The sequence below is a fragment of the Pundamilia nyererei genome, unplaced genomic scaffold (assembly GCF_000239375.1).
Source record: "Pundamilia nyererei isolate P.nyererei 1_Seehausen unplaced genomic scaffold, PunNye1.0 scaffold00243, whole genome shotgun sequence".
In the NCBI taxonomy this organism is placed as follows: domain Eukaryota; kingdom Metazoa; phylum Chordata; class Actinopteri; order Cichliformes; family Cichlidae; genus Pundamilia; species Pundamilia nyererei.
This window is the reverse complement of record NW_005187644.1, coordinates 735,543-762,045: the sequence shown is the minus strand read 5'-3', so window position 1 is coordinate 762,045 and position 26,503 is coordinate 735,543. Positions and strand designations below refer to the sequence as shown.

At 38.6% G+C, this 26,503-nt stretch overlaps 2 protein-coding genes across 3 annotated transcripts in view; one reads left to right on the top strand and one right to left on the bottom strand.

Annotated features, from left to right (window-relative positions):
- nf1a (neurofibromin 1a) overlaps positions 1 to 26,503 on the bottom strand; it is a 133,727-nt gene that overhangs the window by 11,260 nt on the left and 95,964 nt on the right. The window contains exons 36-50 of the mRNA XM_013914980.1: positions 14,200 to 14,632; positions 13,729 to 14,069; positions 12,452 to 12,654; positions 10,008 to 10,201; positions 9,787 to 9,927; positions 6,063 to 6,342; positions 5,668 to 5,882; positions 5,444 to 5,505; positions 5,215 to 5,356; positions 4,856 to 4,957; positions 4,486 to 4,626; positions 3,813 to 3,939; positions 3,339 to 3,470; positions 2,941 to 3,076; positions 165 to 322 (exon numbers count right to left, since the gene is read on the bottom strand). Coding sequence (XP_013770434.1) covers positions 165 to 322; positions 2,941 to 3,076; positions 3,339 to 3,470; positions 3,813 to 3,939; positions 4,486 to 4,626; positions 4,856 to 4,957; positions 5,215 to 5,356; positions 5,444 to 5,505; positions 5,668 to 5,882; positions 6,063 to 6,342; positions 9,787 to 9,927; positions 10,008 to 10,201; positions 12,452 to 12,654; positions 13,729 to 14,069; positions 14,200 to 14,632 — 2,807 coding nt within the window. The remainder of the gene's footprint in view (positions 1 to 164; positions 323 to 2,940; positions 3,077 to 3,338; positions 3,471 to 3,812; positions 3,940 to 4,485; positions 4,627 to 4,855; positions 4,958 to 5,214; positions 5,357 to 5,443; positions 5,506 to 5,667; positions 5,883 to 6,062; positions 6,343 to 9,786; positions 9,928 to 10,007; positions 10,202 to 12,451; positions 12,655 to 13,728; positions 14,070 to 14,199; positions 14,633 to 26,503) is intronic.
- LOC102194387 (uncharacterized) lies at positions 8,040 to 16,031 on the top strand. Of its 2 annotated transcripts, none has more exons than XM_005749373.1 (3): positions 8,040 to 8,202; positions 14,804 to 15,003; positions 15,199 to 16,031. In XM_005749373.1, the coding sequence occupies exon 3, from the start codon at positions 15,201 to 15,203 to the stop codon at positions 15,849 to 15,851; it is 651 nt and encodes a 216-aa protein (XP_005749430.1). In that variant the 5' UTR covers positions 8,040 to 8,202; positions 14,804 to 15,003; positions 15,199 to 15,200; the 3' UTR covers positions 15,852 to 16,031. The 2 variants fall into 2 exon arrangements, with proteins under 2 accessions (XP_005749430.1, XP_013770435.1); XM_013914981.1 differs by having other exon boundaries at positions 15,165 to 16,031.

The window sequence follows — 26,503 nt, the reverse complement described above, 5'->3', positions numbered from 1 at the left end:
ACACACACACACACACACACACACACACACACACACACACACACACACACACACACACACACACACACAAAAGACTTGAAATGTGGCGATTTAACACAGATATTCGGGGGGTCCTTCTAAGGAAAGACTGACAGATGTAACAAAAACTGAGGGATTGGACGTACCCAAGAGCTTCTTGGTGTTGGCCTGTGAAGGCTGACCCATGTCGAGGCTCATCGACTTGCGTGTTCGAGGGCTAATCTGGCCCATTGTTGGATAATGAGCTGAAAGGTAGCGCTCTGAAACCTGAGGTGATGTCCACGGCTGAGTCTCATTCAAAGTTCTGAGAGGACAGTAACAGAACAATTGTTAGCAAGTAGGTTACAAACTCATTTTTAACCTAGAAATTCCACAATGGAGGAAGGTGGACAACTGTCCCTAATGACAGATAACTAACCAAACAGAATTGTGGTTCTATCTTTGGTCACGAAACTAAACATTGGACTACTAACTAATACTTACAGGAATAGAGCATGAAATGATGCCGCAATCAAAAAACATATCCGTGCCATGATGGGAGAAAAGAACCCCAAACAACACCGACAACACACACACACACACACACACACACACACACACACACACACACACACACACACACGAAAAGTAGATGGATAAAATGGAGAGCAAAATCCAATCGAGTGTCAATAAGCTGTTAAACCTACTGTCATAACTCCGTTTCTCAGATTTAGTGTACTCTGCAATATGACCTGTCCTGAAGTCTCTAACATTGTGTTTAACTGACATTAACAAATCAGTTACTGCAAACCTTTTAAGCCTTAATTAAAAAAATTGAAATAATTTTAACTGGCCCTAAACTGAAATGCGTGTTAGGGACACTGGCTGAAAGGGGTATAACCACCAGTTAAAAGTTTTGTAGTCATTTTAGATTCTGGATTGCACTTTAACATCAAATTGACACTGCCTAAGGGAAGCATGTGTAATGTAAACAGAATTGGTCCTAGCACTGAACCCTGTGGAACTCCATAATTAACCTCAGTGTGTGAAGAGGACTCTCCATTTACAACAAACTGGAGTCTATTAGATAGACATGATACAAACCACTGCAGCGCAGTACCTGTAATGCCTACAGCTTACTCTAATTCTTCTAATAGAATATTATGGTCAACATTGAACGCCGAACGGAGGTCTAGCAGGACAAGCACAGAGATAATGTTACATCTGTGAGATGATTATGGGTCATTTCCTCTCTAATGGTTAAAATTTTATTTGTGAAATCATGAATTCATTACTAGTTAACGTTAAAGGGATGGTTGGCTCAGTAGAGCTCTGACTTTTTGTCAGCCTGGCTACAGTGCTGAAGAGAAACCTGGGGTTGTTCTTATTTTCTTCAATCTGTGACGAATAGTAAGATGTTCGAGGTTTGTGGAGGGCTTTCTTTCTTATAAAGCAACAAACTATTTCTCCAGGCTAAATGATGATCCTCTAAATTTGTGATACACCATTTCCTCTCCAGCTTACGAGTTATCTGCTTTAGGCTGCGTGTTTGAGAATTATACCACGGAGTCAGGTACTTCTGGTTTGAGATACTATTTTTCACAGGAGCTACAGTATCCAGTGTCATACATAGTATCTATTGTTCAGCACTTTGGTCAGCCTTGTGTGTTTTTAAAGTGCTATATAAATAAACAATGATGATGATGATGATAGTAAGGAGGTAAAATTATTAACAAGATAATCGACCTCTGTTGAGCGTTCAGGTAGCTGCTCTGCTCTGTCTTGGTACAGGGCATTGAAGATGATAACAGTGGGTGGATTATATTCTTAAACTTAGTTACAGCGCTTTCAGAAAGACATCTACTGTGAAGAAACCTACTTCCCACTGCTGTGTAACCAACTATTGTAAATTTAAATCAGGAAATGATCAGACAAAAGAGGGTTTTCGGGAAACACTGTTAAATGTTCAGAGTTTTTTTTTTTGCCATATGTTAAAACAAGATCTAGAGTGTGAGTAAAGTGATGGGTGGGTTCTTTTACAATATTAATATAACTAATATAAATTTAAGCTTTTTTTCTGCTCAAAATTCTGATTTTGTTGAAACAAATTGTTGGTTTTAGTTGAAAACGACAATTGTGATTTTCTGATGTCGGAGTTTCCATGAAGGCATCTATTCACTGAAAACTGTTTTCTTTGTATGAGCAGACCTAAAAAAAGAAACTAAACAAATGACTTCTGCATATTTCACAGACAGACAAAGTTTGCTACTTGTTTGAAGAAGGAAGGCTCTTATTTCCTCATTACGAGGTGACGATAGTTTTAATGTAATACAAATGAAGTGCAGCAGCTGAACAACAAGCATTAAAATATGTAAAGCAAGATTCCCTCATTTTAACATTGCATGTTCCCCAACTCGATGGCAAAGAAGATGATTGTCTTTACACAGTGTTCAAAAATACTTTCTGCCAATGGTTCCTCCACAGAGAACTGTGCATGTGTGTTAAAATTATAGCCAGCCATAGCAAGTGATATTTGGGACAGAATTCAGAAGTCACTGGCCTTCTTGGGCTTACCTGTCTGTAAAAGTTTATTTTTGGCTTTAAAATTACTGTAGTGATTTGACAGAGATGTGCAGAGCACAGAAGAAAAGTTTAAAAAATAAATTAACAAAAAATACAGGTGGTTCACAGCAGGCAATTTACAGCATTTTATAATAATGTATACATTATTAGTAAAACTATTGTTTCAAATTGTCTTATTAAAGTATTTATTTATTTATTCATCATCAGTTTTAAGGAGGCCAAGCATCTCTACACACATTTGTTGTAGCACAAGTAGAATACTATTGAAAACAGAAGCATCAGTGAGCAGACTGATGCTCTTTAACTAACTTCCACTGTAGTTTGTTGTCCTTAGTTTTTATTGTCTTTTAATGAGCTCACCTGCACGTAGGATCAGTCATATGACTTGAGAAGGTGTCCATAGGAACTGGGTCCATGGAGAGGTCAGAAATTAACAGTGACTTCCTGTGTTTGAGGCTGCAGCGACTTCGGACCTCCTCAGATACAGTGAGTAGTGCTACACAAAACAACAAAATGTTAGTTACGATATCATAGCTGTTAGAAGGGCACATCCAAACCACTTCAACTACGCAGGGTTAACAGCTCAGACATTGGTTCAATATTAATGCTAAGATCCTCTGATATCTGAGTTAGCAAACACTACCCAAGTTCCTCAACTTCATCACATGATGACCTCAAATATCCAGCAAATGAAAGGTATTTCAAATGTGTGAAAGTGCTGAAAATTGCAGTAAAACGACACTGAACATCTTATGTACCAGCCAGATAGGCCACACTCTGGGTGTTGACCTCAAACTTGTCACATTTCAGATGCTTGCTGATGAGAGCCAACAGTGTGTGAAGGATTCTCACTGTCCTTGCGACTGTGGTGGCTGATGGGTGCCTGTAGCCTGAAAGACATGTATAAAACATGCTGAGAAACAGAAAGACAGACGGCAATGGAAATGTCATTGTGTACAAAAACAATCAAACAAAATATAGTGCTGAGGGGGGACAAACCCACACACATAATAAAACGCGTTGCTTTTCACAGTCACGCTGTGTGACTTCCTTTCTTAGATACTGTAGTTAAATGCAGACAGCCATTTTTAGACATAGCACTTCCTATGTACATATTCTGAAGCTTCATTTCTAAAATCACACTGACAGCAGATTTGTGTGTCTGTTTAACTGTGTTTTTGCAGACTAAATATCTACAAACAAGTGTTTAGAAGCATGACACACCAGTTTACCTTTGAGTAGGTGGCCCACCAGTGCAAAGTTAAAGTTGGCGCTAAAGTTGAGTCCGACAAAGTGATCCATCTGCTTGCAGTGCCATTCTAAAGGACGCCTGATCTCCATGAATACTTCTTCTGGACTCTGCAGGACAAATTATATGTTAAAAAAAAAAAGACTCCTTATCAATGGCCATGTCGATGTATGGCTACAATATATTTCCTGCACACAGATGTTACTTTTGGCTACATGATGGAAGTCTAGTGCTAAATACTGAATCAAATATCTCTTTAACATACAAAAAAGACCAATCAGTTTTTTAGCTCCTGTCAGAGAAGTTCTACATAAAAGTAATGGGTGATGTGCAGTGCCAGACGATATTCTGACTGTCTTATAAATGAGTGTGTTTACGTTCACTTCAATAACCTGATCACAGAGGGAAACCTGAGAAACACTGCAGTCATCTGGTTGCTTACCATCACCACTACCCACTTTTCTAAAGTCAAAGCGTGCCTACAGTGGATGAGCTGAAGTTATTAGCCATATTCACATAAACAATGTTCCTGGGCATTGTTACAAACTAAATTATACATATACAAAGCAAAAAGTAGATTGTCACCCGATGGATGGTCTTTAATTCAAACAATATACAGCTGCAGGAATGAAAAAGCAGTAAATAATGCTTTTTACCTTATCATTGAAAACACGCATTGTGTCCAGAGTGTGGAGGTTCTGCTCCAGCAGGGCCGTTCCAGCTGAGTAAAGGTTGACTTCATCCAGCTGCAGCACAGCTATTGCCACCCAGAACAGAGCTTTGTGCATGGGAGATTCCTGGGAGATTAAACAAATAAAGACAAATTTAATTAATATTACAAAGGGGATAGTGATAAACAAAGAGCCAATAAGGTTTTACTTTATAACAATATGATGTACAGAGTTACCAAGTTGAAAAGAAAGGAAAAGATCAAACAGTTTGAAACAATTTGATTTTGAACAGAATTGTGAATTTCTGAAAGGTTTCCCAACTGTGACAAAAAGTAGATCTATACTAGTTGAATACCTTGCTGAGTAGAGGTTGTAGCTTAGTCAGAGCAATGACTGTGGCCTCTATTAATACTTGGCTGTTGTAATTGTCTGGCCCCTTCAGACAGCTCTCTAGACCCTGAAATAAAAAGAAGAGTGAGTGAAATAAAAAGAAGGAAGAAGAACAAAATGTTAAACATAATTTTTCAGTTAAATGTTACCGTTTACACCGTACACAATGCACGGAATAAAGAAGTCAAAGAGACAGTGAAGTAAAATTCACAGGTGTATGTGAAGCAGCTTTACTCTACAAACGTCTATGTAGACACGTAAAGGACTGAAACACACGTTCTGTTCACGGATCAGACTGCATGGTAAATGACTCAAGGCCCTCACCCGGTCTATGCTGAGCAGAGGGCTAGCCTTGCTTAGGATTCGAATGATCTGCTTGATCTGGCCATGGCTCACTCTTTTACTGATGCAGCCAAACACCACCAGTGCTCTGGGCTGAAGAGATGGGTTGTATTGGAATGCAAACCTGGAATCCAAAGACAAATAAATACCTGTTCCACACTGAAAATCTATGCAACTGAATGAAAAGCAATAGAACACAAGAAGATCATACTTTTGTGCAAGTTCTGTCCACTGGTCTAACCACTTGCAGCTTGGTATGTCCCTCATACAAGCCTGGACCAAAAACACATAACTCAATCAGTATTTAATAAACTAAATACAGTAATTAGACAAACAGTCAATTTTATAATAATAACTTTTTATTAAACGAATAAGGGTAGTAGGAAGGCAGAGAAAAAGCAAAAACATGTAAAAATCCTGATTTTCTCAGCTGACCTCCATGATTTCCAGTAAGGCCTCAGTGACGGTTTCGAGGGAGGACAGTGCAAAGGTCTCCCTCTCATAAGAGCCTGGTGAGAATGAGCGGTCTCTGTAGCTGGAGCGGAAGGCAATCACAGCGGCTGATTTGACTTTGCTGATGCCAAACAGCAGGTAGAACTTGGGCAGGGAGAACTCAGTCAGACTCAGCCTCAGAACCTGCTTTGTTTCCTCTGTATTCAACACAAAAACATGGTTCTTTTTTCAGGTCACAGTAGCTTACTCGCTTTTTGTTTTGTGTGTCCATTGTGTGCCTGCACGCCATGCAAGCTCATGCATCTAGCTTTATGAAGATACCTCCCATTATTCACTGACCAATAAAGAAGAAAACAAATGAACAAACACTTCCTCACCACTGAAGTTGAGCTGAGAGCAGGTGCAGAGGGAGTGGATAATGTTGATGACCAAACCGTGAGTGGAGGCCCTGAGGGACAGAGGCCCAGTGGCTACTAGCAGGGTTACCACATGGAACAGATAAGGCAAGTGGGCTGCCACATCTAAAGAGTTGTTGAAGGACAACATGAGCATGTAGCGAGCCAAGATGGCAATGTCATCCCACATCAGGTGCTGCTCCAGTGTTGGCGTTGGGGACAGACACGTCTTGTCGATGATCTTACACATCCGCCCAATGACCTACCACAAAGAATAGGTGTAGAATCATTATGTCTAGCATGTCCAATTTAGGTTATGTCTTAGCATCTCATTTGGGTTAAAGGTCAGGATCAAGTCCTTATTCGCTCCGAAGCTTCGGCTCATTGTTTGCTGCATCTGCTTCTAAGCATTATGTCACCGAGTTCAAGGTGTCACTTATGCTATTATCTGAACATTGCCTCAGTTGCGTCCTGCAATTAACACCATTATTATTCATTGTTTTTTCTACAGTGGACACATGAATACAGATGCTAGCTAGCCACATAACCTTTTGCAGTTTTTTGTTGCTTATTTTCACCCATTTTTCAGAACTGAAAGTTGAAAAAACAAAAAAATAAAGCTTGGTCTGTTGGTACAGGGTTAATGATGCAGGTATCAGAATTTGTTATAGAATAAAATAATAACTCACAGGAGCAGAACAGTTACGATAAGAATGAGTGGAAATCTAGTCCCCAATAGTAAAATGTACTGTATTGCATATGAGATCTGATTTATGACATGAAAAACTATCCAATGTTTGCTCAGAGGAAGTCCCATGGGCTCTCCCCATCCTCCTCGTCTCCCCTGCAGACCTTCAGTCTGTGCAACATAGATTCATAAGATGGAATCTCCACGTGAGAAACCGTTTTTAGAAATGTGTTGCCTTTTCCAGCTTAATGCATCTGTACAATAGTACAGTTACTAAGTGCCTGTGAAAGTTGTTGGGTGTAATGCATGCCTTACATCAAACACTTTATTTTCTTCTATTTTTCTTCAGATTGGATACCTATGTTTTTAGAAGGGCAGTTTCTGTCATTATCAAGACTTTATGAGCATAAAGAAAAAAGAAAAAACAAAACAGAGAAGAGCACATCCTCACACCACACCCGATCTCTAAGAAGCTACGGTATTAAAGACGACTTCCACAGGGGTTAACTGGAAAAAGTTTACTGGGGGCATTACTCATGATATTCAATCAGATTGTGAATGTCTATGTTCTCCGTAGAAGCCTGTGGAAATGTCACTGAAAGCCACTTCCTCCTGCTGCTTTTTAAAATTTCAAGCGATCAAACGATTATTTAAAGAAAATGATAGAAAAGCTTTATCCTTACACAACCACAACCGTACATTAAGGCCTTATAAAATGTATCTCCTTGCGTAAGCTAATAATAACTTCTCAAAAATTTTGAACTCAAGTAAAATTTTGTACAAGTAAAATCATGGTTTTATAGCAGTGCTTAATGCAAACTTAATAATAAATGTATCACTAGTAAACTAATAATACTAATCATGACCCTTATTAATCATTTTGGTTATGAAGCTGACATACTGGACTATACAGCTATTCTAACCAGTTAGAAAATGGCATTTATTCATGTTTTGGGAGACAAAGAGTTCAAGAACAGCAAACAAGAAGCCATTGTGTCCAGTAGGCTGTACTGCCATGACATCATGCTGTAACTCTACAGATAACACCAGGATAAAGACTCAAGTAAGACGTCTAATAGCTATGTACAATGCTCAATTTTATATATCGTTTTTCAAATTCAGTACAATACTTTAGTAAGACCAAACTGACCTGCAGAGAAAAACAATACTACAACTTAAAGATCAATTTTTTCTTAGTCAACAGTTTTCACAATGGCCACTATTGAGTGCAGTGATGGTGTCTGCTATAATCGGAGCCAGGGCCTTGGGTTTTCTTTTGTGTCTGCCTGTGTATATTGTGTTTGTTTATCCAAACAGCAGCTTGGATTTGGAACAACAGCACACAGATAATGGATAGTGATTAGATGAGTTTGTCTCTTTAGCTTCTACAAATCAAGAGTGAATCCCAGCTGGATTTATTTCTTCCATCAGTATGTAAGTAATTATTAACTGACTTTAACATTTAAATATATTTTATATTTTAGGTTTCTGTGTAGGAGTAGGAGTATGCCCTTGACCACCAAAATCTAATGACTTTTTCCTGAAGTCTAAAGACTTTGGCCAAATTTGTAGAGATTTCTTTGAGATGTAAAGAGAAAAAAATTAAGAATTTAAGGGACACTGTCACTGTAACCTTTGACCACCAAAGATTTGATGTTAAAAACTGTGGGACAATTATTGTAGGTTCTTTACAATTTAACGCACCATGAGGCAACTGTTGTTGTGATTTGATTATATAAATAAACTTGAACTGAACTGAATTGGGACTTGATAGACAACCCAAAGATGCAAGTCCTGTGGCCACTGTGGTTGTCAGTGTGGAAACATAACAAAGGCAAAAAATTGTCAGCTGCCTTGGCTCATGTCCATGTGCATTTCTGCTTTTAGGCCACATGATGTGGTGGCTTTTTGTTGATTTGTTTTTCTGTCCTTAACTACAGGCTCTCTGTTTCGACTGATCAGTAGCTGGCAGAGAAATTTTGCTCTTTACGTACAGCTGTTCTTCTAAATGAAAACTGTAGCACACATAGCTAGAACGTAGAGTATGAGATCCAGTTGCAGCACAGAAGCACGTTTTAAACTTGCAGCCTGAAAGCATTAATCATTAATCCATAATTTAAACATAGTATATCCTTTATTAACCACAACCAAATGAGCTGACCTGGACCAAGTAGAAGTGAGTCTATTAAGAAGTGTTAACACCAGGTCAGGGTTTGTGTGTGTCGGTCTATGTGTAAATATCTATATCTAGAAGGTTTGATGTTAAATTTGTGGGCCAGTACATGATAGGGTACTGCTATCATGCCCTGGCCCCGTTGTGCCATATCTACTGTCTGTAGTTTCAAGACAGTGGGTAGCTGGCTCAGTTGATGTGCATAAGGCTGATAATGCTATATATTGACATATATCTGCCACGCATTGTGATATATTGCATAACACAATGCAGCATACACAGATAATAAAAGCACAGTGCTCAGAAACAGAAGAGTTTGACAAATGGCAGGAAAGTGCATTGCAGTTCCCCAAGTGGAAGAATATATAAGCTCTCTTTCTGATGGACGTTTATTGTTTTATATTTTTCCAGAACTCTTTCAATATTCTTTGTAACAGATGTGAATCAGCACAGAAATGCCCCTAGTGGGAACAGTATGTAATTACTGAATTTCTCCTTTTCACCTGATTTTGATATTTGGCAATGAATGAAAGTTCTGTAAAGAAAAGTAATTACTTTATGAAAATAAAGTATTTCGTCCACTTCTTATGTATATTAAAATGTATAGGATAATGAGCATATGTGTTTGTATGAAATACAATGTAGGATTTGTCCTGTTTAACATAATGCGATGGTTTTTACAACCGCTTTAATTGATCAGTTGTTTACTCAAACAACCTGCTCTGCTCATTTAACAGAACCCCAAGTCACTTTCCATCATCAATACCATTAAATCCTCTCCACGAGTTGCAACATGATTCAACATGATTATTTTCTGTGTGTATTAGTTGCCAATGTGCTCTCACCTTGTTGGAGACCAATTTGACATTTCCTGAGGCTAGAGCCACTGCAGTATCAGCCATAACCTCTGCTTTGATGGAACCCAGGCCTCCTGTGGCACTGGTCTTAATAAAGCTGTCTAAGACCACATCCAGCAGGTCTGTTATCTGAAGGTGAGATGGTTAGAAGGCCAGAATCCAAGAGACACATGTACTTATTTAGCTGCTGAGGGGCTGGGTAAACTTACCTGGCCAAGGCTGCCCCAGATCTTAGCCTGGATAGAGGGATACATCTGTTTTTCATTTATTGTCATGGTGATAAGTTTGTCCAAAATGGCAGTGACCCGCTGGCGCTTGGCATCGTCATTGTGCTTACAGAAGCGGACCAGGTTGAGCAGCCAGGGTGTCATGTACTCCAAGCAGAGATGCTTCAGCTCGATGCCTGCAAGAGAACAGCAGCACTTAGAGCTTACGGTTTATTTTAATGTTAATAATATATCACTATATTGCCAAAAATATTCAATGGTCCTGTCTTCAAACACTTATGAACTTAAGTTTATTTATTAAGCACTTTTCACAGACAGCGGGTAACAACAGGCTAAATAAACAAGAATATTAGGTGCCAAAATAGACAATATAAAATATTTAATAATATACAGCAAAGTTAACAGGTGGCTTTAAAATAAATTAATCAATTTAAATAAGTAAATAAATACATTTCTGAACAGAAAGCCGGATTAAACAGAAATGTTTTTTTTTTAAAGAATCAGCAGAGTCAACCAAACACAGCTGTGGTGGTACACTGATCCACAGCCTTGGTGCCACAGGCTGAAAGGCTCTGTATGGGGAACAACCAACCGACTCGGAGTCTGTGAACGTGGACAACGAGCAGCAGTGTATTTTGTAAGAAGCTGAGATAAATAATCTGGGGCCTGGCCATTTGGTGCTCTGTATCCTAAAACAAGAATTTTAAAATGAATTCTAAAATCTATTTGCGAGCCAATGTAGAGAACATAAAACAGGAGTAATGTGAGCATGCTTGCTAGAACGTGTTAGCAGTCTGGGTGAAGCACTTTGTATAGCTTGGAGGTGAAAAAGGGATGATTTGTCCAAGCTGGTAAACAGAGCATTACACTAAACGCGATGACACAAACGCAGTTCAGCTGAGGAGACCATATGTTGCAATTTAGAAATGTACCTTAAATGAAAGAAACAGGAACCAGACAAAGGTTTTACATGCAACTCAAATATTACTCCAAGGACAGAAAGAAGCAAGAACCTGACTGACTTCAGAATGTAGTTCAAGAGGAGCTGCAATCACGGTCTCAGTCTTGTTGGTGTTTAAAACAAGGTAACAGATAGAGAGCCAATCTGAGTTAAGTAGTGGATTAGGGTGGACCACCTATCCAGTAGATGAGTCTTAAAAGACATGACAGCTTATCCATCGTATGCTAATGACAGCTGAATATGTCACTGGCATACAATGGATAAGAAATGTCACTAAAAGACTAAATAAGCTAAAGAAAGCATGTAGAAAGAAAATAATAATGGACTCAAAACTGAACCCTGTGGAACCCCGCAGGTCAGGAAGGAAATGTTAGAGGAGAACTTGTCTGTTCTAACAAAGAAGGTCCTATCAGATAAATATGAAGAAAACCATTCTGGCTTTCTTTCTCTGGCAGAGCCATATACACCAGCTAAAGCTTTAAGCCTGTTAATCCCTGCATCAGAAGCCATTAGAAGATCATTACAGACCTTCAAAGGAGCGGTCTCAGTGGAACGCTGCCTCTGAAAGCCCGACTGAAAAGGGTAAAAATATGTAATCCGCATAGTAAAGATCAGAACTGATTTTCTACTATTTTTTCTAGTAATTTGCTTATAAATGGCCTATTGAAATAGGCTTAAAATAATTACTAGTAGAGCTGAATTCAAGATCATGTTAGAATAGGAAGGTCCATCCCCAAACCAGACTGTTCCCACAAAGTTGTGAGCATGAAAATGCCCTAAATGTCTTCGTATGCTGAATCAATGAAATGAAGCTCACAAATGAAGAGCTGCTTTTACTGGAACTAGGGGCCTGAGCACAGCTCTTGAAAAACAACAACACCACAATCAACGTCCACCAAACTTAATACTTGGCACAGTGCAATCAGTATCTTTCTCCTGGGAGCTGCCAAACCGATATTCGTCAATTGGATTGCCGAAACAAGTGTTTACTGCTCTAGAGTCCAGTGGCTGTGTGATTTACACCACTGCATCCAAAGCTTTGCCTTATACTTGGTGATGTAAGGCTTGGATGCAGCTGCTCTGCCATGAAAACCTATTCCATGAAGCTTTTTGTGCAAAGTCTTGAGCTAATTTGAAGGCTTCATGAAGTTTGGAGGTATGTAGCGACTGACCATACAGAAAGTTGGCGACCTTTGTGCACTGTGCACTTCAGCATCTACGTAAAATCATAAACCATATTGTCATTCCCAAACGCTCCCCTTCCCACCACAGTTATGTAAAAAAAGAAACAAAAACCTTAAAACTTTATGCATTTCAGTGAGGTGAGCTGGTGGCGGTATGAGTACAATGTATCTATTCCCATTTAGAGAGGTAACATCTTTGAATAATAAACTGACGCAGTTTCATGACTGAGTGTATGTGAGAGCTTATGTATGGTAACCAGTACGATGGTAAGCAGACTTACTAGACTTGCTGAAGCCTGAGATGCACTCCTCCAGAAACTCCAGAGTCAGATGAGGTTCGTTGGCTGCCAGAGTTTTGCTGATGGAAACTATAAAGAGCGTATTGTTGGCTGGGATGCAGAGACCTGATGTCTCCAGCAGCTGGCCCTCTATCTTCAGATTAAAGGTGCAGGTCAAAGCACACAATAGGTTGTAAGCTGCAGATCTGGATATGAAACAGATAAGTCAGTGTAAAAACAGTTTTAGTCTTTACTTTTACAGGTTTGAGTTGAAAAACGTGTTGTAAATGAGTAGATCAAAAGTTTTATTTCAGGTCGGTGAAGCTCAACTGAAAACTGGAAAGACAATAAGATGTGCTAAAATGTTCGAGTTTTTCCTTTGAAACTGAACCACTTGCATTGGATCAAAAATATTTAGGCTCATGTTCAAAGTATACATTACTGCGCAAAAGTCTTGAGCCATCCCTCATTTCTTTATATTTTGCTAGGTAAATGGGAAACAGATGCAGTAAGCTAGTGAGTAAAATACAGGCAAAACAGTGTTTTGGTCCACCCATATTTTTTTAACAAAACCACTTTTAGGGAAGCTTTCTTGTAATTTCTTCAAGTAGTCTTCAGGAATACTTTTCTGATGTACAAGGACTAGACTAAAAGTAAGTATTTAAGTAAAAAAAGGTGCCATTAAGAAGACATTAAGAAAGCCCAGAAAACGATTGCTCATGTCTGGTTCTTTCAAGGAAAACAAAGAAATGAGGGGTGGTTGAACTAAACCTTTATACCTTAAACACAGTGTATATAAAAATGAATGTATCGCTAATCCAGTTAACTGCTGGTTTCTGAAATTTGACTTTGAAGCATTGAGTTTTTTGACCACTGCTATAGTTTTTGCTTTGTATTAGTTTTATAATCTAATTTTCATCTACATGGGGCTATAATTTATGATGTAAATACAATGTATTCATACATTGTAGTACCTTCAAATTTATGTTTTCATAGACATGTGAGCAATAGGGTTGTTTTATCAAACATTTATACAAGCAGGAGTCACTAAGTTTAAGGTGCTTCTGCATTAGGTTTACTTCCAGCAACCTTTATACAAAGTCTAAACTTTAAACCTAAAGTATGCTCAAATATTCAAGTGTCACTGGTTCCGAAGCAAAAAATCTCAGTTATATTTTAAATTAAACACATTCTTTGTTATTTTTACAGACCTACTTTATTCCCCATAAAGCCAAAGAATTTGGCCTAGAATAACAAAACAATGACCCTACAGGACAGACCTGAGGCTGGGGTCAGAACTGCCCAGGTTGAGAAGAGCAATGTTGAGGAGAGTGCCAGGCACATCTTTTGGTCGGATTTTAGTGTGCTGAGGGATGGAGTCAGGCTGCGACAACTCCCAGCGTGTCCGGATATGGATGATAGACTGAACTATGGCATCACACTCCTGGTGCATGAAAGTGAGGGGTGTGCCCTGGTTGGCCATGGTGAGGGTGAACTGACTCTCATCCACAAGGCAAATCTCCTCAATCTCGGAGGCATAATATACATCGTTGAGGAAGACAGGCTGGCCAAGGACGCGGGTGCGCTCAGCTGAGGTCACCTGAACGGCTGTTGAACCCACCTGGTCAAGAAGAAAATAAAGATGGTTAAAGATACACCTCTGTTACGATTTTAGTGATTTAATATGTTTATTTAGTGGTAATATTTCTATGTTGCTCATTTTTAGTGCAAGTTGAAAGCTGAAACCTTACCTTAATTGAGACCTTGGTATCTTTGTGGGCCAGTTTGAGGGCATTGTGGAACACTTTAAGGTCTTCCTCCAGTATCAGTGTGGCTGCAGGCAGCTTCTGTTGGTCAGGTTCAATGTGCTCTGCCAGCTTAGCTGGAGAATCAATGAACTGGAGCCGCTTGCTCCCTTTTAGGCCTGTCAGCAGCCGCTCATGATACTTGGTGTACTCTCTTACCCAAGTGTTGCAGTTGTAGACATAAACAGCTGCCACATTCTCATATGCAAAGCCAGGAAAGACAACAAACCACTTAGAGAGGAAGTCAGTCTTGAAACGATTGCTGGGTCCAACATGTGTTAAGTCTACCACTATCTCATAGGGCTTAGCATAGTAGGGTTTTAGGGTGAGAAGGACATGGTAGATGAGCAGGTCACCATTGATCTGGCCCGTTTTGAACCTAAAGAAAAGGGGGAAAAATTAATTATGGTTAAATACGAAATAGTTTTATTTTTTGGATCAGTTGTATAAATGTGAGGCTTAAATTGTTCATTGCATTCTATGTGGTTGAACTCTGAAAAGCTTCATTTCTGAAAAAGATTGCTTCTTTTTGTCTGTCCTTTTTTGTAAGAGCCCTGCAAGCCTCTGTGGTATCAAACCCAAGGCTCTGAAATAATCACACCCTCTGCAAAAAAACAAACAAACCAAAAGACAAAAAAAAAACCAAGCAGAAAGAGGGGTCAGGAAGTGACTTCAGACCATCTCAACAGTCAGTTTGCAGCAGGTGTCACGTGCCATTTCTTCCCCAAGACCTCCATAGGACTACTTCAGGTAAGAATTTGTCATGCAGCATCTTTGAATCATATTAAAAGTACAAAAGTCAAGCATTTCCTTTAAAAAAAAATTAATTTAACTAGAACTGTTCAAACAACCTTCTGATCATGAGCTCTTGTAGTGGCATTCTGGAATAACGTTCTACATTTTTTTTTCAGCTTTACTTTTTCTAAAACAGTTTCTGAATTTCAGAGATGATGGAAGGTGCAAAATCTCTTTGGCTGTTTCTCCTGCTCAACCACCTGCCACTCTGCCCTGTCGGTGCTGACGCAGTCCTTTCAACAACTCAAATATATTCACAAGACTATTCCCAAGACCAAAGAAGCAGCCCCACACTTGCTGTGAGTACTACCCTCAGAACAAGTGAAGACAAAGACTCCATCAATGGCACTCGTGGTGACTGCTTGGTTGACACTGAGATGGGTCTGATTGCTATAAGTTCAGCTGGAGGTCTCATTGTGTGCTTGCTGGCTGCTACTGTGGTACTGGCATGCCAGGTCTGCAGCCTTCAGCGCCAGGTTTATGGCCCTCGCACCTCACGGTCCAACATGGACTTAGTAAGCAGTACAGGCTACTGGGGCACAGACCAACCAGAGATTGCAGGCCTGGTTGGACCATATGATGCCAGTGTCATGCTTGAGGAGGTGAAAGAAGACAAGACTGAGGAAGAGAGGCAGGCTGAAACAAAAGGAACAATGGAGGACGATGGGGCAGGACTCAAGGAAGGGGCAATGGCAATAGCGTTTGATCCTCAGGACGATCAAAGTCATATGCACAGCTCCAACTTCAAGGACTCCTGTTTGGAGATTCCCAGGGATTTAGAAGACATGCCCCTTGTTGTGTAAGGAGGTAACCCTACTTCAGTAAATCCAGTCACATACACAACTAATCAGTTTAGCTGATTTAAAATATATTAACTTGGCTTGTTTCAATCACATCCTTTCCAACAGAGATGCACCAATTGTTAAATCATGGGCAAATATAAAATGAAATAAACGAATTATATTAATGGAGATTTTTTTAAATTTTTAATTTGCTCTTTTTTTGGACAGAAATAAATAACTTTGAAAGTCTTTCAAACGCATTCATGAAACGGACACAAGGAAAGAAAAAGCTATAATAGAGTGGTGACTGTTTTCTTATTTGCTGAAGGCAGTCAACAAAGTGAGAATGGAAATTTGGTTAATAAACTGATAATTTTGTTGTTGCATCACTATTCCTGTTTATTTTCATCTTGTTAAATGTAGGGCATCATATGCAATTTACTACATTAGTGCTGACAGAATAAAGAGCTTTGGGTGCACACACCAAAAAGCATAGTTTTTGCTTAGATAAGGATACCTTTAACATGTTACATAGTTCTATATCTCGTAGTAAATCTTTAAAGCCTGGTCCTGAGTGTTCAATTAAAACAGAAAGAAAGAACGAAAGAAATAAAGAAAGAAATCCTAACTTTTAAACACATAACATAGCACGGTCCATATTTGTTGTGCGCATGATTTGCATCAGTAACATAACATAGCATAATAACTTACATAATGAACAAAAAGCAGATTAACAAAAAGAGTTCTGAAGAGATAATGGGCTAAATTGATAATAGAAATGCTGGAAACTTTAACTCTGAATCTGTTTCAGCTATGTCTAATCTTTTAAATGAATTTTCAACTATTTAATTATTGGTTATAACTTAAATACTTGTAATATTTGCCAGTTTTTAAATAAATTGACCTTTGTATTGTGTCAGTGTTTCATGAGTCAAATCAATATTTGTCAATTATGAGCCCTATACACACACACACACACACAGAGAAAGTTGTGGTCAAAAGTTTCCATACACTCGTCATGGACATTTTGAGCTTTAAATGATTTCTTTCCATTGTTGTTTTCCCCTGGTCGACTAAGTCTCATCAATATACCTTCAAGGACTAAAAGAAAAACACACACAAAAAACAACCAAGAACTGGATGTACTGTAGAATTTATTTTGGATTTCATAATCATACATGACCAAAAATGTGCACACAAGTTCAAATATATATATATACACCCCCCACTAATATTTGGCTACATGTTCTTTAGTTGCACCTAGACCAGATGCTTTTGGTAGCCATTAACAAGTGACAATTTGGGTGTTTTTCAAGAGCTTGGCAAAGTGGTGACACATCCAAATAACTTTTGTAAAACAGTTTCAACAGATTTCAACTTCTTGAAATCTGCACATCTGTACAAAGGCTCCAAGAGATCTTACCAGCTTTGGAAAATCAATAGTTTCTTGGACTCGTAGAGTATTGGTCAATGAAATAAGTATTATCAAGCTATTTCTACTATGCTGACAAATACAAACTATGTCTTGTTAAAAGACAACACTTTGAGCTTGAATATATACTTTTGACCCTGTGTGGATTAGAGAAAATCCAAAATGTATTTGTGCAATGGCAATTATTATTCTTAAAATTTTTAAAGATCTATACTATATAATCATTCGACAACAAAACAGGCCACAACAGTGACTACTTATAGAACTGTTATTCTGCTTGATTAAATAACATGTACAAGCCACACACCTGTCAGTAACCCAGAAAAAAACCCCACCCATTCCTGTTATGATACAGTTCTGATTAAAAGTTGTTCTAAACTTCTAAACTGTATTGAAAATATGATATTTTTTGCCATTTTTCAAGTACAATACAGTTGTATTGTACTTGAAAAATGGCAAAAAATATCATATTTTGCATGGTTGGATCTTAACAAGGATCCAAATAGATCTTCAACATAAAACAAGAAGAAATGGGAGTGAGGCATTTTTTTTGGAGCACACAATTTATTGAAAACAATGCTTAAATTGAAACAGGCTGTTTTACAGCTGATCAAAAGTTTAGGGCCACATGCCTTAAAAAAGCCAAATCTGTGCAAAAATGTGGATTCATTGTCATCTTCTGTCAGGTAGTCAGACTGTTATGACGTTCTGATGGCAAAGGCAAAAAAACTTGACCTTTTTGAACGCGGTCGGGTTGTTGAACTGCATAAGCAGGGTCTCTCTCAGCGCAACATCACTGCCGAGGTGGGACCCAGTAAGACGGTCATTTGGAATTTCTTAAGTGATCCTTAGGGTTATGGAACCAAAACGTCAAGTGGAAGACCGCCAAAAATTTCACAAGCACTGAGCTGGAGGATCCAATTGGCTGTCCGTCAATACACTGGACTATCCTCGACCCAAATTAAGGCCGTTACTGGTGCAGACTGCAGCCTCATAACCATCAGACAGCATCTGAGGCTGAAGGGCTTCAAAAACGTTACTGACATGACAAGCAGATCCCACCTGACATGTTTTCTATGCGCCACAGTGGAGGGGGCGCCATAATGGTCTGGGGTGCTTTTTCCTTCCGTGGAACAATTGAGCTTCGGGAAGTGCAGGGGCGTCAAACGGCTGCTGGCTATGTCCTATGTGCACGCGCGTCCTAAACCTTTGATCAGCTGTCAAACAGCCTGTTTCAGTTTAAGTGTTGTTTTCAATAAATTGCATGCTCAAAAAAATGTTCTGTCTCAGTCCCATTTCTTGCACGTTACATGCTCTACTTGGAATCGTGTTAAGATCCAGCCATGCAAAAATATGATTTTTTTTGCCATTCTTCAAGTGAAGTGGTCTTAAACTTTTGATCAGGACTGTATATGCCCTCCTTATGCAGTCAAAATATCTCTGACCTGTCAGGGCATGGGAAAGTGATCTCTGTTTGTATGTTTTTGTGTATCGCAGATCCTGTAGATTTTGTGGTTGAGAATGCAGTATGATAACAAGGTGAGTTTACCTTTCACAGGCATCAATGGTGTGGCTTATAAATGTCCTTACCTTACTCAAACTATGTCCTAAAAAAGACATGAGCTGCTACCATTCTGCTGTTGCAGTTATGATATGTTACTGTTCTAGACATTTAAACTTAAAGAATGCCTTTTCCTTCTTAAAACCAAAGAGCACTCATGAAAATTTAAAATTCACACTTTTTAAAAGTCAATCTTTAGAATTTTACAGATTAATTCAGCATTGTTTCAGCAAACATTTTTAACGCAAGACTTGGTTGTAAAACATGAACTACTATATTTAACACAGGACACTGAGAATGATTTCACGTGTCACGCTTCCTGTAAGTGGTGCAAGAATCAGTCTCGAAATTTCAGCAGCGACAAACTGTCCAACCCCCAAGATCTTACTTCCTTAGAGACAGCAACTCTGCCAGACAGCAACAGCAATATTCAGCTTTTAATACACCCTGGAAGGACACAACCAACAGCTTGGAGTGTTCACCTGTGTACAGACACTGGTATGTAAATCTAAATTACTAGATTACTGATAGTTTTGGGTCCAACTCACAGCTTGACAACTTTAAATTGATGATTATGTGAAATTGAGACATATCTGTATCTATACACACACACACACACACACACACACCTAAAAACTAAATGTTATGTGTAAAATGTTATTAAACAACAGAGGATACATAAATGTAAATTAGATGAAAATGGTAAAAGCAGTGTTTGAAACTGGTAAATTGCGTACCCTTCAAACCTATGGTGGATTACGAGCATTTTGAGGAACTTACCATTTCCTAAAACATATTATATTGCATATCACTAAACGTTCTTTATTCAAATGATACTGCTTCAGACTACGTGCTCTGACAAAATAATTTCCTCTGTTCTAGCTTCAGAGACACAGTAGCCATTCTGAGGACAGCAATGACCACAGATTTTACAAGCCTCACGTTCATATGGCTGCTGCCACTGGCAGCAAGCAATGCAGTGACATCAAGCAATGCAGTGACATCTAATCAAAGTGAAGTCTTCAGCTCTACGGTAACTGTAGAATCATTCTCTCACAATGAGCTGACAACACATACTCAGGCATACTCAGAGAAAATACCTGCCACGAAAGACGCACAACGAAGAAGTCAAACAATGCCCTCGAATACGATCCTACCTAATACTAAGACAGCACCAGCTCCTACCAGTTCTGCATCGCCTCACTTAAACAGTACTTCCATGGAATCCTTAACAGAAATACAATCTACAGTCATCAAATCTTCAATGACAGATCTAACTGGCACCCCAGCAACACCTACAAGTGTAACTCCAGTGATAATCAACTCAACCCAAAGCCAGAAGACATTAAGCACACACGTTAGGAGGCACACAAACCCCTATCCACCTACATTTTCACCGAAGTCTACAAAACTCATCTCTACTACTAACACATTTACCACACCTGAAGAAGACAAGTCTGAAAGCATGAGTCCAGCTACAGGTGATGATGTGAAACATTCCACAGGCTTATACAAAACTTCCTCATCCATCAACAATATCAGAAAAAGGAAAATACAAGAACCTTCAGAAACAAAGAAAACGAACCATGGTAAAGTAGTGGCCGGACTAATCGGTGGATCCCTGTTAGTGATGATGGTAGGATTCCTGATCATCTTTATTAGGAAACGGAAGCTTCAGAAGCAGCAGGTATCAACTACAGACTGGGCGGGTCCTTCACCATTTCTAGAGGGTGGAGCTAACAATGGCCAGGTAACAATGAGGCCACCTAACCGAATTTCTGTAGCCAGCTTTCTACCTGCAAGACTGTCCAAAAGATTGTCCTTGCTTCCGGAAACAGATGAGGAGTTAGAAGACATGACTCAAGTTACTACATTTGGAGATAAAAACCAGGGGACCACATTTGGCCAAACAGTCGATGGAAATGATGGACCAGAAAGCAATGGGACTAATGCAGTTTTTCCTGAAATGAAAACCACAGTAGACATCGGACCAGAAAGCAATGGGACTAATGCAGTTTTTCCTGAAATGAAAACCACAGTAGACATCGGACCAGAAAGCAATGGGACTAATGCAGTTTTTCCTGAAATGAAAACCACAGTAGACATCGCAGAGACTGCTGAAAACTGTGTTTCGGCTGTCTCTTTGCAAACTAACAACCCTGTGTCCACAAATAATTCAAGCCTCCGTCAAGACCTTTCTGCAAATCAGTCAAATCAATCTGAAGTCATGGAAAATATGTCTGAACAAATGAACAATGCCCTTATGGAACCTTAGGCGAACTTGATCTCTAAACAAATCCAGCAGATGTAGGGTACCAGTTATAACACCCTTCATTGGTTTCCTGGTAGCAGCAAAGGTAACTACAAAAACAGGAAACCATGTTGTTAGTGCATTCGGAAATAATTGAGATTGTGTGATGTTAACCATGATTTCTACAGCAAAACCTGAAGAACAACATAGTAAGGTTGATTAATTGTAGTTTTCTGTGTTAGTAAGAGTAGGAATATGCAAAATAATAATCATACGCTACATGTAGGGGCATTTTCTTGCTGCTAACAGATAATAACATTGCACAGCAAGAAGTTTTATTTACACTGTGTCATGTAACAGTGTGAATAAATACCATACCATGATGTGAACAGGAAGCTTCCTTTTTAACATTCATGTGAATAAGATCTGTCTCATTTCAAATATCATTCAGTTCGCTTGGCCACATCAAAAGCAAGCTCTGGTACATACATGCCTATCTTAATAATATCCGTTTTGCACAATATGGCATATGCGCAATAGAAAAGAAAGAAAACTAAATATCCCCCAATAAAATTTCCTGTACTTACAATTGCATGTAAGAATCTGGAGGTGCGCTATGGCTTTAGTTTCGTTTAAATGACATTCAGAACCTTTCTGCAAACGTTACTTTTTATCTTTAATTCCAAAAACAATTAAGCTCATGTAAACCTCAGAAGCACGTTTCTCAGGCAGCCTTTTATAATTTAGTTCAACATTAGTAACAGTGGAGCTTGTACAACTAATATAATGCAAATAAATTGTTTTAGCTCTCTGCTCGATTTGCAGAGAATTAACTTATTTCAAAATAAATAATTTAAAAAATTTTCAATAACCTTTTTAAATTTCTTAAATAATTAAAATAATCGTTCCATTGTTCACAATTGGGTTGTTTCTTTACAATCACATTTGTGAAAGACAAACAAAAACCCCCTCATTACTCTAATTTTCCATTTCTGTTTCTCACTTACATAGTGTGGCGTTTTTAGTCAGCAATGGACCTAGTTGTGCAACCGCATTTAGTTTAATATGGCAATACTGATCATCATTTAAGTTGATTAGAATGATAGGTATTAAAAAATATTAAGGGAAAACAATTTTATGTTTAACAATTATCCATTTGATAATTATCCAGTACTTTTTGAGTTAATAAATTAAATTGCATAAAACCACAAAGCTTTCAAAGACTAATCATTGATCGTTGTCTTTACAAGTTTTACTTCTCTGGCGTGGTAGTTTAAGTATAGGTGCCACCATCATAAAACAGAAACTCAGACGTGACCTGAAGTATCTGTGTGATGGCCATAATAAGAGCTGTACCAATTCTCCAAATAATAAGGGAAGGAGGGTAAATTCTTCCTTTATTGGTTCCTTTAGCATAGTGTACACTGGACCATCCTTTAAGAAAAGGGAGGAGAAAACACCACTACATAATTCACTGAGATGGCCCATCTGACCATTGATGACAAAACACAATATAATTTAAAAAAAAGTTGCTCAGCTCTGGTAAATGTTATCTGTGAGTGCATCAGTGTGTGAATGTGTGTGTGAATGGGTGGATGACTGAATGTAGTGTGAAGCGCTTTGGGGTCCTTAAGGACTAGAAAAGCGCTATACAAATGCAGGCCATTTACCATTTCCCCATTTTCATTGAATATCCTCCTGATATAGTTTTTAACAACAGTTCATTAAATTCACAGCTGAAATAAGAACCTCACACTGCTGCAATAAAAACTACTTCTGATTGAACTGTAGCCTTGCACGAAGAACACAGAATGCTATGTAAGTTCAAGATCTATATTAATTAATAATATTACTTAAGGTTCTGTGCAACTGGTGCTAATTAGTAAAGTCCTTTGTTATATTGCAGTATTTAGTATAATTTTACTCCAGAATAGTCTGCTGGAATAAGTGATAGATAGCAATCATATAAATCCTTAACAGGCAGGATAAAATTAGTTACCTAGTTTCACAACAGTAAAATATAACAAATAAGATGAATTTAATTTTAGATGCTATGGGACAGATTTACTAAGTGAGACAAATTACTGTGATGTCGCAATTGCTGGGGGATCTATTAAGAATGTGCTTTATTTTTATAAAAAGATGCAGTTAACTGCAGTAAAAACCAGCCTTGTGCCAAGAGCAAATTAGTGGCTCAAATTTCCAGTTTAAGCTCAGGTTTCACACAAGTGTTTCTCTCTGAAAACAGCGTGGCAATTCGGATAAATGTGAGGAAGCTGAAAGAGAATCAATATCCTTTTGATTTAAGAAAATAAGTCTTTCTATGCAAGTGCTTTCTATCTAACATTCACACGCAATCATACTCCAACTGATGCATCGGAGAGCAACGGGGGTGTTAGTATCTCGCGAAAGGATATTTGGCATGCGAACTGTAGGGATGGAACCCCTAACCTTCATATTAGCAGATAACCTGCCCTATTACCTTGAGCTAAGATGTACAGAGAACACAAAACATTATTTACCATCAGATTATGAGTCATCTTGTGTTACTGTGTCATGTGCATGAATGCATGCATTGCAGTTTTAATAGCACATTGCAACATTCAGGCATAAATCTAACACACTAACACCTATTTCTTACACATTCAGCAGAGAAAAGTTGCTTGGTGTGTGCGCAAAGTTCATTTCTGCTTTTTCATGAAAACAGTGTAACCGAGGAGCAATAGGTGGGGCTCACAGTCTGATGGACGGACCAGTGGAAACTCTGCATGCAGATTATCTTGCCATATTTAATCTGCATGTTTAATAGCCTTGGAATTTGAAAACTGATGATAATTCTAGTCATGATGTTTTTACTAGCCTGTAAATGTATAGTGGCTTAATTTTAATCAGCAAAGTCCACAGGTATACACAATTTTTAAAAACAGGGATTTGCTTTGCTTTTGCTTTGAAAAGAAAAGAAAATGCAAACCATGATGCAAAGTGGTTTATGTATACTCATCATAGATATGAATGTAAAGGTAATTTGGGGCTTTTAATGTTTCCTTTGAACTGTTCTTTCTAGTGTGATTGATTGAACACAGCTTTAAGAACTTTATAAAAAAAACATTATGTGTGCAGGGTTTGATTTATTTAGAATTTTCTAAAACACAGGATCATAAAACAAACACTTTTGTTTGCTAGTTGTGGTATTTCATGTGTCGTATACTAAATCAGGTGTGCTGAGTCCAAATCTGTAGTCGGATTTTGTCTAGGATGTCAGGTTCTGAAGTTATACACAGTATCATTGGCTATTCATACAGACGGAAAAGGAAACTGATTTTATAGTCGTTATATGGGCACTGTACATGACTAAATTTTGATTTAAAACTGTGAGAGATTACAAAAACTTGTACACTTTACCAAACGTGTAAATAGATAGTTCACTTGAGTGTTGATGGAATGTACATACACTGTCAAAAAGTGCTGTAGGCACTTGCTTTTGCGCTTGTGAGTCTCTGCTGTTGACCGCTGCAGAAGCCAGCAGTAATTGCCCATCATTATGGGGTTGAAGTGGCCTTGATATCTTTTCTCCATGCTGGCAATATCCTGGTGGAATTGTTCTTCATGTTCATCACTCACACCACCCAAAGTTGGAGTGAAACCCCCCCCCGCTATAAATGCATTTTGAGTCACATTCAGCAGCAGAGTTGCTGATATGCTGCTAACATGTTGCTTACAAGCAGCGAATTCAAGTATGTTCAGTTTGGATCTGAATGTGTCATCACGCATCATTTAGCGGATTTCAGGACCAACAAAAATTTCTACTTTTAGCATCAGTTTTGGTTTTTCCAAACCTATCCTTCAGATACTGGAAGCCATTTCCATTACGATCCATTGCCAAGGCAACGTTTTTCATTAGGCCTAGTTTAATGTGAAGTGGCGGAAAGTACACTTTTAGTGGATCAACTAGTGATGCATGTAGCACATTGTATCGGCCAACAGTTTTTTTCTTTCTTTCCGACAACGTAGTATTTTTTTCTATTGCATAAAATATTTTATTCTATTGTATATAGCATCTTATTCTTAATATCTTATCCTATTCTATTGTTATTCTTAATTTTTGCTACTGTAACTTTGCACTGTCCACTTTCTGCTGTGACACAACAGATTTTCCACATGTGGAACTAATAAAGGTTTATCTCATCTAACTCTGGGTGGCTACTGCTTCACTTTGTAATGATTGCTATCATCACGAATGTTCCATAGGCACAGAAAGCACATGTGTTCTGTGTACCCCAACTGTAGACCCAACAGCAGTGCCACAACCTTCAGGTCATTACAAATATTCCAGTTGATCAGCTTCAAAATGAGCTCCATTGACTCATATGTCTCTTTCATTCCCACAAGCAAGTAATCCTCATAGCATCAAAAGTAGACATACAAGCTCAAATGAATTCATACGCTAACATAAACCTTCTTGTTAGTGACCGCGATTGATGAACTGGCAGTTTCTTTTTTCCAGCATAAAAGGCTTTGTTTGACCGCACTGACTGGCTAGACCAATACTCAGAAGAATGATAAAGTCCAAGCAACTCAGTGAAGATCTGAGAAGGAGAACTGAAGATTTACAAAAACTGGGAGGAACTCTTCCCATGAGTTGGACATAGAAACAACTTTGCGATCCCGTTCTCTCAGTCAATACCCAAAGCTCTTGACTATAGGTGAGGGTAGGGATGTAGGATCAACCGGTAAATTGGGAGATTCGCTTTTATCGTAACAGGATGTCTGCATCACTGCAGCTCCAGCCCAAATCCATCTGTCAATCTCTTACTCCATTCTCTTCCACTTAAGGCAGCAACTCATCCCTGACCCAGAGTGAGCACTTGGACCCTTTGCCGCCTGAGGACCATGGACTCAGATTCTAATTTCTGCTGCCTCGAAATCAATAATCTAACAGAACCACATCATCTTCAAACAGCACCCCACTTAGTGACTCCAAGAAGACTGGGTACTCTGAACAGCCACCAGTGAGAACCCAAACACACTGGCAGCAAGCCAATACCCTGCCAGCTCAAAGAAACCATTAAAAAGGTGTGTTTGACGACAACTGTAACCCTTACCAAAGAAATACTGGCCAATCATAGGCCTACAAACACTAACATGGAGCATAGACTGACATCAGAAAAGGTGGTAAAGGCACACACCTTTGATGTTGCAAGATAAGTTCTTAGTTTTTCTTGCGTGCACTTAACAGCAGAAAAATAGGTTCGGAACAACTTGCAAGAAGTTTTTCGAAAGTTCATTTTTTAGTGACCTAAAACACACCTTGTTGTTAAAAAGCCAATAGAAAGCTGTTTAAAAAGCAAACAAATCTGTATTTGTGGACATGGACTACAAAGCAGCAATAAATGTATTTACACGTGTGTGTGTGTGTGTGTGTGTGTGTG

What these genes read in the sequence shown, in the direction of transcription:
- LOC102194387 (XM_005749373.1), top strand. Translation starts at nt 15,201, where the DNA reads ATGATGGAAGGTGCAAAATCTCTTTGGCTGTTTCTCCTGCTCAACCAC.